This window comes from Haliotis rubra, unplaced genomic scaffold, assembly GCF_003918875.1.
Source record: "Haliotis rubra isolate DU_JTF1 unplaced genomic scaffold, ASM391887v1 Scf441, whole genome shotgun sequence".
NCBI lineage: Eukaryota > Metazoa > Mollusca > Gastropoda > Lepetellida > Haliotidae > Haliotis > Haliotis rubra.
Window position 1 is genome coordinate 613,642 of NW_025767126.1, and position 10,443 is coordinate 624,084.

Below are 10,443 nucleotides of genomic sequence, written 5' to 3' on the forward strand. Positions count from 1 at the left end.
TAAGCCGCTTTTTAGCAATACTCCAGCAATATCATGGCAGGGGACACCAGAAATGGGCTTCACACACTGTACCCATTTGGGGAATCGAACCAGGGCCTTCAGCGTGATGAGTGAACGCTTTAACCACTAGGCTACCCCACTGCCCCGAGGTACCAATAGACTGACTGAGTTTAGTTTTACACCGCTTTTATCAATATTCCAGCAATATCACGGCAGGGAACACCAGAAATGGGCTTAACACATTGTGCCCATGTGGGAATCGTCCGGGTCTTCGTTGTTGTTAAGCTTTAACCACTAGGCTACCCCAATATTACCAATAGAACACTGTACATACAATACACATCTTTGAATAGTGTTTTTGTGACAATTCGATGCGATAGCTCAATGTCTGGTTGTTGTTAAGAGCCATACACAGCAATATTCCATCTTTGCAATGACAGTCAGTCAAATTTCAAGTCTGGACCAGGCAATCCAGTGATTGACATCATAAGCATTGATCTATATTCCAAGCCACTGACCAAACAATACCATTAGTTGCCTCTTAAGACACAAGGGAAAAATCCAAAGTGACGGAGCTTGCGCAACAGTTTGATCATGGCTGTGGGCAAGGTAAATATGGCTCTAGAACAAAGATAAGTAAATCCTGGTATGAAATAAGGGAGGCTATTCTTGATAGCTATATGTTCACCCTTTTTTACTGTTAGGAAATGAAACAGCCCAAAACAATAGCTTGATTGAGGCAGATAGAACAACAGTCCTCTCTCTGGCTATCCATACTGATGTTAGAGATCAACAAGAAGACAAAGTCATCAATATCCCCCGCAATGGCAGAATACTCTTCATGAATATGTCTATGAGTTATGATTATGTCAAATGTTTTGGTGTGTATATAGCTAAGTGGAAGGAGAGTACTGAAAGGTTTCAAAGTTCTGCTCCAGAAAGGAGCACTACCACCAAATTCAGTTGAAGCCAAAATTATTGCCATGGAAATGAAAAAAAAAACCAATTTATTCAGAAATCCAAAACTACCAAAAGGCATCAGTTCACCACTAGAACTATCTATGTATGAAATTTGGTGATGAAACAGTGAACAGTTTTTAAGTTCTGCTCCGGAAAAGAGCACTACCACCAATTTCAGTCTAAGTCAAACTTGATGCCATGGAAACGCCAAAAATATTTTATTCAGAAATCCAAAAATACCAAAAGGCACCAGTTCACCACCAGATCTATCTAAATGCCAAGTTTGGTGAAGAAACATTGCACCCGGTTTTAGAGTTCTGTTTGGTAAAGAGTACTAGAACCATTTCAGTCAAAGTCAAACTTTTTGCCATGGCAATGCTCAGAAAAGAGGCAACAGTACCACCAGACCTTAAGTTTGCTTGCCATGGAAATCCAAATTTTATTCTAAATCCAAAAGGCACCAGTAGACCACCAGATCTATCTATGTGCCAAGTTTGGTGAAGAAATATTAAAAGGTTTTAGGAGTTATGCTCGGAAAACCAGACCTATCTATGTACCACGTTTGGTGAAGAAATATTGAACAGTTTTAGGATGCACCAGAAAAAGATGGCGGATGCGGACGCCGCGGATGGAGCGGGAGTCCATTTTAAAAAACCCTCGCAAAATGCGTTGCGGGGGATAATAATTGTTGACAAAATATGGATCAGTTATCAGAATATGGGACAAGTAACTTGGAGCAAAGACACCAAGAAAGTCTGAAAGAAATCAACATATTCAACACTGATGGTGAAAGGTGACATTTATACATGGATTACTAGAAACAGCTTCCTGAACATAATTAAGAAGCAGCCCTTGAAGTTTGACTTTGTGTATGAAAATCAAAACTTTATATCATCACAATGTTGTTTATGTATGATGTTATCGATTACACAATTTTAACATCGATAATCAGTAATAATTCATCCCATTGACGATATATCTGATAACTGATCATATTTATTAATTTATCATGTGATATATGGCTGCAACTTACTGGCTGATGGAGGTAGCAGGAAACTGACACAGAGCTCCTGGGCTAGGAAGGGATGCTGGGCAGCTTCTGATGGACTCAGTCTCTCATCTGTGGAAGAAGTATGTCTTACTGCAGCAGTATATATGGTGAGGGAGTGAGTGGAGTTTAGTTTTACGCCGCTTTTAGAAATATTCCAGCAATATCACGGCGGGGGACATCAGAAATGGGCTTCACACATTGTACCCATGTGGGTAATCGAACCTGGGACTGAGGCGTGAGGAGCGAACACTTTAATCACTTGGCTAAACCAAATTCAGTTGAAGCCAAACTTGTTGCCATGGAAACAAAAAAAATATGTTTTATTCAAAATTCCAAAACTACCAAAAGGCAGCAGTTCACCACTAGACATACCCATGTAAGAAATTTGGTGAAGAAACATTGAACAGTTTAAAAGTTCTACTCCAGAAAATAGCACTACCACCAATTTCAGTTGAAGTCAAACTTGTTGCCATGGAAATGGCAAAAATATTTTATTCAGAAATCCAAAACTACCAAAAGGCACCAGTTCACCACCAGACCTATCTATATGCCTTTGGTGAAGAAACATTAAACGGTCTTAGAGTTTTGCTCAATTAGGGCTGTGCAATATTACCGGTAAACCGGTATATACCAGTACAGTATCTCGCGATACGATTATTGCGATATGGTTCAGATTCTGCAATATATTGAGTCATTCGGATTTTCTTATGCATTCCACTTCTAAATGCCCTTAAAGGATTTGACCAAGCTTTTATTTGGACTTATTAGTACAGCCTCTGGCTGAGTGACCATTTTGTTTGTTTTATAATGGGACATATGTTAGCAATTTATCATAAAGGCCAAAGTCTTATAATTTTTGTAGGACTGTATAATGACATTCTAGTCAATGATCTTAGTTATTGAAGGTCACATAAGATTTTAAGCTCAAGTAGTTCTCCTAAATCATGCTTTTGTTTCATTTTGCAATAGTTCGTGTTAACAAATGTTTATATTGGAGTTGAATCTGAGTGAATCACTGACATACAGCAAATATAATAACATACTGCACTGAAGTGCATTCCGTTGAAGCAAACAACACTGACCATGAAAATCATGTTACACTATTACCTTTATCATTATGTTCGCAAAACTTTGTTGCTATACAGTGCTTTAATTAAACATTCGGCTTTAAGGCTGTATATAATTTTATTTGTCTGTAAACCATTGGCATACATTCATACAGAATGGTGACGGGGAGCCTGAAAGTATGGTGTAACAGCAACTAAGAAGATGATGTCGCACACAGAGAGCTATTATGAATTTATGATGTACGCACTTGGACAGAAACCTCCCAGTCAATATATCACAATATGTATTGCAATATCTCTTAAATTATTGCAATATATCGCAATATGAAAATCAGGGCAATATCCAGCCCTACTGCTCGTGCCATGTTTGGTGAAGAAATAGTGAACATTTTTAAAGTTCTGCTCTGGAAAAGAACACTACCACCAATTTCAGTCAAAGTCAAACTTGTTGCCATGGAAACGGCAAAAATATTTGATTCAGAATTCCAAAACTACCAAAGGCACCAGTACACCACCAGACATATCTATGTGCCAAGTTCAGTGAAGAAACATTGAACAGTTTAAGAGTTCTGCTCAGAAAATAGCACTACCACCAATTTCAGTTGAAGTCAAACTTGTTGCCATGGAAATGGCAAAATATTTTATTCAGAAATCCAAAACTACCAAAAGGCACCAGTTCACCACCAGACCTATCTATATGCCTTTGGTGAAGAAACATTAAAAGCGGTCTTAGAGTTTTGCTTTCGTTAGGGCTGTGCAATATTACCGGTAAACCCGGTATATACCAGTACAGTATCTCGGCGATCGATTATTGCGATATGGTTCAGATTCTGCAATATATTGAGTCATTCGGATTTTCTTATGCATTCCACTTCTAAATGCCCTTAAAGGATTTGACCAAGCTTTTATTTGGACTTATTAGTACAGCCTCTGGCTGAGTGACCATTTTGTTTGTTTTATAATGGGACATATGTTAGCAATTTATCATAAAGGCCAAAGTCTTATAATTTTTGTAGGACTGTATAATGACATTCTAGTCAATGCTCTTAGTTATTGAAGGTCACATAAGACTTTAAGCTCAAGTAGTTCTCCTAAATCTCCTTTTGTTTCATTTTGCAATAGTTCGTGTTAATAAATGTTTATATTGGAGTTGAATCTGAGTGAATCACTGACAAACAGTAACAATAATTACATACTGCACTGAAGTGCATTCCGTTGAAGCAAACAACACTGACCATGAAAATCATGTTACACTATTACCTTTATCATTATGTTCACAAAACTTTGTTGCTATACAGTGCTTTAATTAAACATTCGGCTTTAAGGCTGTATATAATTTTATTTGTCTGTAAACCATTGGCACACATTCATACAGAATGGTGACGGGGAGCCTGAAAGTATGGTGTAACAGCAACTAAGAAGATGATGTCGCACACAGAGAGCTATTATGAATTTATGATGTACTCACTTGGACAGAAACCTCCCAGTCAATATATCACAATATGTATTGCAATATCTCTTAAATTATTGCAATATATCGCAATATGAAAATCAGGGCAATATCCAGCCCTACTGCTCGTGCCATGTTTGGTGAAGAAATAGTGAACATTTTTAAAGTTCTGCTCTGGAAAAGAACACTACCACCAATTTCAGTCAAAGTCAAACTTGTTGCCATGGAAACGGCAAAAATATTTGATTCAGAATTCCAAAACTACCAAAGGCACCAGTACACCACCAGACCTATCTATGTGCCAAGTTCAGTGAAGAAACACTGAATGGTTTTAGAGTTCTGCTCCGGAAAAGAGCACTACCACCAATTTCAGTCAAAGTCAAACTTGTTGCCATGGAAACACAAAATATATTTTATTCAGAAATCCAAAACTACCAAAAGGCATCAGTACACCACCAGATCTATCTATGTGCCATGTCAGTTCATTATTTGCGTGTTCATTATAAACAGTTTATATCTTGTCAAACCTCTGCTATTGTACACTGATGAAATCTGTGAAAAGAATAGAACTGGCAAATATTCAAAAATATGACTTTTTCTTTAAAATGCCTTTATTTCTAATGTATGTTAGCTTTTTTTATGATGGTGTGTGGTCCTGTATGCAGAGCTCAGGCCACAATCAGTTGAAGTTAAGAAACGTTGGGCATGGAGAGTCCTTGGATGGGTGACCGTATTTGGCAGCTTCTAGGACTTCAGTCCTGCCCCACAATGAAACACATGTGATACATGTGGTCTCACCTTAGGCAAGTGAGTTTGTTCAAAATTGCCTCTGTCCACCTAGCAGTAAACTTGGGTATCTGATGGTAGTCTGAATTTGAACCTTGAGCGCCTGACAGGCTACCGGTTGTATTCTCTCCACAGGGAGTGTTCTGTACTCGTTGACCAGGGGTAATATGTCAGCACTTTGAGTATGTAACGTGCATGGATAAATGTGTAGTATTAATGGACTATTATTATTATTATTTACAGATTAAAGATGAAAAATGCAGTAGAGAGGGTTCGGGTGATCCTGGCACAGTCAGGCTGGTAAGGCTCATCATCAGCTCAGGGCCCTCGCCCCCTCTACACGCTGCCCAGACAGCGAATGGGACTTCTCCCAGGAAACGCTGCCTAGTTGAACCCACCAAGAACTTTCCAGAGAATATGAAGGCTCCCCAACACTGCAGCCTTCTGCATTACCCAGAGTGTCAGAAGGGCTGTGCTCCCGGTGGAGAACCCGGGCACTCTCCTGATCTGCGCCAAGAGATCAGGAGGTACCAAACCAAGGGCACCGAGAACAATGGGGTGTCTGACGACAGTGTACTTGGGATGCAAGCAAGACATTTCAAAGGCGAGGTCCGCATATTTATCATGCTTTTCCTGAATCTTGCCAATCACATTGCTGTCAAAAGGGACAGAAAATTCAATGATATAAATAAATTCACAGGCTTTATCAAAAAGAACGAGATCAGGTTTGTTGGCAGGAGACTGTATATGGGCCTATTCCAGAGAAGTTTGAAAGCATCATTTTCCATGACGCCCTGGACATGTTCAGGGTTGTACCATGGATGGACCTCGGAGTCAAAGCCACAGGCATGGCGGAGACGGTAGTAGAAGCAGCAAGCCATGCCATCATGTCGTTTCAGATATGCTGTTTGTGCCAAGGAAGGGCATCCACTGACAAGGTGTTGGACAGTCTCTGAAAATTTATTGCAAAGTCGGCATTTCATATTGATATTTCCTTTAAGAATCACATTTTGGCGATTATGAGTGGGAAGTGACTGGTCCTGAGCAGCAAAAAGGAAGCCCTCAGTTTCACATTTAAGACGAGTCGACTTCATCCAGGCAAAGGAGTTGGTTGGATTGCTATTCTGTTCCACACACTGCATGTACACACGATGCAATGGCTTCTCAGAAACCCTCTACAAAAGACCGACTCTGGGCAGACTTGGTGAAGGACTTCACCTGGTTTACTCCCATCACTGTACCGTCCACCAGTACATCGCCATCAACAAAATCAACCTCAAATTTCAGATTCTGTCCAACAACCATGGCACGCTTAAAATAGCTGTGGAATACCCTCCTTTCGTCATGAGTCTTCACATGCATCACCAGAGGATCATCCGATAAATAGATAGGTGCAAAAGTACACAATAAAATTCTATCATGTAGAGCCTCCACAATAATCAAACCCCGACCTCCAGAATTGATTGGCATATATAAATGATTGAGAGAGGAACGAGGGTGGTGGGCTCTGTTATCAGACATGATCCTTTTGGTCAGGCGGTCAAGACTCTGGATCTTTTGTTTTGTCAACTACTCCAAAGGAATAGGAAAGGACTGGCACAGCAAAAGTATTGGTGGCTTTGACCTTGTTTCTAGCATTTAGCTCTGAGCTCCAGATTTTCTTTAAGTGAGATTTGTACTCAGCCCGAAGTTTTTCATGAATTTCAGCACTCTGGAGCTTGTCTTGAACTTGCATTCCAAGATAGGTGTAGGCCTGATCTTCCACAAGATGCTCAATAACTCCTCCCCCTTGCAACCTGACCGATCCATCATTAGTTACCTTGCCACGTTTCAAATGAAGAGTATTACATTTGTCGAGCCCAAATGTCATGCCAATATCATAAGAAAAGGACTCGACATGGAGAACCTGCTTTTTCAAATTGGTATCTCCTTTGGCAAGGAGCTCGATGTCATCCATGTAAAGGAGATGAGTAAAGGATCTGTGCTGAGGAGGTCCGGGATGGTAACCTTGCTCTCTATTGAGCAGAAAGCTAAAAGGATTTAGAGACAAACAAAAAAGCAAAGGACTGAAGGAGTCCCCCTGGAAAATTCCCCTTCTTATTGGAATAGATTCCGAAGTCTGCACCTGCCCTTGCGAGTACATCTCAATTTGAGTTGACCAGCAACTCATTAAAGACTTGAGTAAATCAAGTAGACGCTCCGGGAGGTCAATACAACGAAGAGACTTCAGAATCCATTCATGAGGGACAGAGTCGTATGCTTTCTTATGGTCAATCCAGCACATGGAGAGGTTGCGGTGATATGTTTTAGCCTTTTCCAAAATCATTTTCTGTACAAGAAGTTGATCCTTGCACCCCCAACATCCCTTTCTTGCTCCCTTCTGCTCTCTCTAAACTATATCATTAGCAGAGCAGTATGATGACACAAGGTTTGTCAAACACCCTGTGAAAAATTTGTATCGTGTATTCAAACATGTGATAGGGAGGAAGTTTTTGGGATCAGTCAAGTCTCCTTTTTTGGGGAAGGAGTATTGTGCGACCTTTGCAGAACCATGGAGGAACATCACCGGTGTCCACGAGAGTATTGAAACAGTGAAGTAATGGTGTTTGGACACAGGGAAATAGTTTCCAGTACCGGTTTCGAATGCCATCAGGCCCTGGAGCTGTTTTAGATTTGGACTTTTTGATAACACTTTTCAGGCAATCTGATGAGATGTAACAGACAAACGACCTAGTTACTTTCTCATGCATATGGCCATAATCACTGACCCGTGGTGCCTCAAGGTTACAGTTGCCGGGTACAGACCACAACTGTTTCCAGAACCTTTCATTGGCATCCATGGGAGGCCGCTTATCATGCTCACCATCACCATTTGTTTTCAGTTGCCTGTAAAACTTTCCTCTTGGCTGTCTGTAACCAAGTGAAAAACCAGCTTCGGGGGGTCAGCCCTAACTGGGTGATGCACGTTTGGTTCAGGGAATAAAATTCTCCTATCTAGGCTCTCCACGGAGAGGTGTACATCGTCAGGCCCTTATTATTATAATTATTATTATTATTATCATCATTATAGTCTACTGTATATCATGCAGTCTGTGAGATATCAGTTCAGAACTGAACTAATGACTGAAGTATGAGCAACAATCCACACCACAGTGACACACAATCAGCCAAGCAACAATCCACACCACAATGACACACAATCAGCCAAGCAACAATCCACACCACAGTGACACACAATCAGCCAAGCAACAATCCACACCACAATGACACACAATCAGCCAATCAACAATCCACACCACAGTGACACAAAACAAAGCAACAATCAGCCAAGCAACAATCCACACCATAGTGACACACAATCAATGACACAAGCAAAGCAACAATCCACACCACAGTGACACACAATCAATCCACACCACAGTGACACACAATCAGCCAAGCAACAATCCACACCACAGTGACACACAATCAGCCAAGCAACAATCCACACCACAGTGACACACAATCAGCCAAGCAACAATCCACACCACAGTGACACACAATCAGCCAAGCAACAATCCACACCACAGTGACACACAATCAGCTAAGCAACAAATGCTACACATCTGATCCAAACCGTCTCTAAAGCGATTCTCTGTGATTCTGGCAAACAATCTTTCCTTGAAATACCAACAGGGACGTTACATATTTAAAGAACTGGAAGAAGGGGAGGTTGTGCAGTGACTCACCTGGGTCATATCGGAAGAGCTGGGACAGGAAGTTGGCAAATGCATAATCCTTGGATCCTTCAAGACACTCAAGAATCTTGGCAGTTGCTGAAAGTTCACATTAAGACTGTATGGTATGATGGTGCAACATGTTACAATATTTTTTTCTGAGAACTGGGAAACGGACAACACTGGTTACATCAATGAATACTGTTTTGAATCCATCATTTCTAAAACAAAACCAATAACAAAATATCCAGCAAAATGTCCGCAAACATTTGTCATTAAATTGCTCAGTTTTTTTTACAAGACTTTATTGTTTAGTTGTATAGTCATAACTCTCTTGATACTGACTGAGTATGGTTTTACGCCGCTTTTAGCAATATTCCAGCAATATCATGGCGGGGGACACCAGAAATGGGCTTCACACATTGTACCCATGTGGGGAATCGATCCCGGGCCTTCGGCGTGACGAGCGAACGCTTTAACCACTAGGCTATCCCACCGCCCCCTCCTGATACTGATGTTGTGTACAGGCAAGTACAGCTCTCAGAAGATGTGGACTAGTGATGAACAATCACACACTACAGATCATTACCATCTTCTTGCTCCACATCCTCTGTGAATGTTGCCAGCTCCCGGGAGTATTTACCTCTCTGAAACACTTCCTTTGGCAAAGGGCCTAGAATTGATGTTATCTGAAAGACATGATATAATCACAATATTTACTTGACATAAACACTGCACATGTATTTTAAAATAATTCTCAATCTGTCACAAGAATGAGTGATACTAACTTTCCCTCTACATCTCTTCAATGGCAATAGTTTCCAGCAAGTCATCTTTATACAATACTGTATGTAAGTGATGGCACACACAAAATTAAGGCACCTGATCCTGGAACAACTAAGGGACATAACTCTACAAGAGCATCTGCCTTGAGTATCTGGAGGGCAGAACGTTGGTGGTTTGATGCCTGTTTGTGTCATACCAAAAGATGTCAAAACATGGGCCCGATTTAAGAGATGTTAACCTACTTACACCAGGTGCAACCTAAAACAGAAACCTAGTTGTACCAGCCAAATTCCAGTTGCACTGCTTTTACTACAATATGTAATAAAGAATATGCTACTGAATTATTTATGTTTTATTCAGAAGTTTACCCACTAAAAATTGACTTGCACCTGTTGCAAGTTAGACTAATAACTAGGTTGCACTTTATAATATTGGGTTGCACCAGTGCAAGTAACAAAGCACTAAAACGAGTCTTGCATGGTAATTGTTGATAACCAGACTGGGAATTAGCATTAAGACAACAAAACAACTGAAGGACTGGTCTGAATGATGTTTCTGAGTAGGGTATGTATGTAAAACTGCAACAATGGGATAGCACTATAACCAGCATGAACTATGAATTGTTTG

At 40.5% G+C, this 10,443-nt stretch overlaps 1 protein-coding gene across 1 annotated transcript in view; it reads right to left on the reverse strand.

Moving 5' to 3' along the window:
* The window catches only part of LOC124289450 (dual specificity tyrosine-phosphorylation-regulated kinase 2-like), a 45,826-nt gene that overhangs the window by 599 nt on the left and 34,784 nt on the right, over positions 1 to 10,443 (reverse strand). The window contains exons 9-11 of the mRNA XM_046726067.1: positions 9,620 to 9,719; positions 9,043 to 9,129; positions 1,994 to 2,080 (exon numbers count right to left, since the gene is read on the reverse strand). Of these exons, the coding sequence (XP_046582023.1) occupies positions 1,994 to 2,080; positions 9,043 to 9,129; positions 9,620 to 9,719 (274 nt within the window). The remainder of the gene's footprint in view (positions 1 to 1,993; positions 2,081 to 9,042; positions 9,130 to 9,619; positions 9,720 to 10,443) is intronic.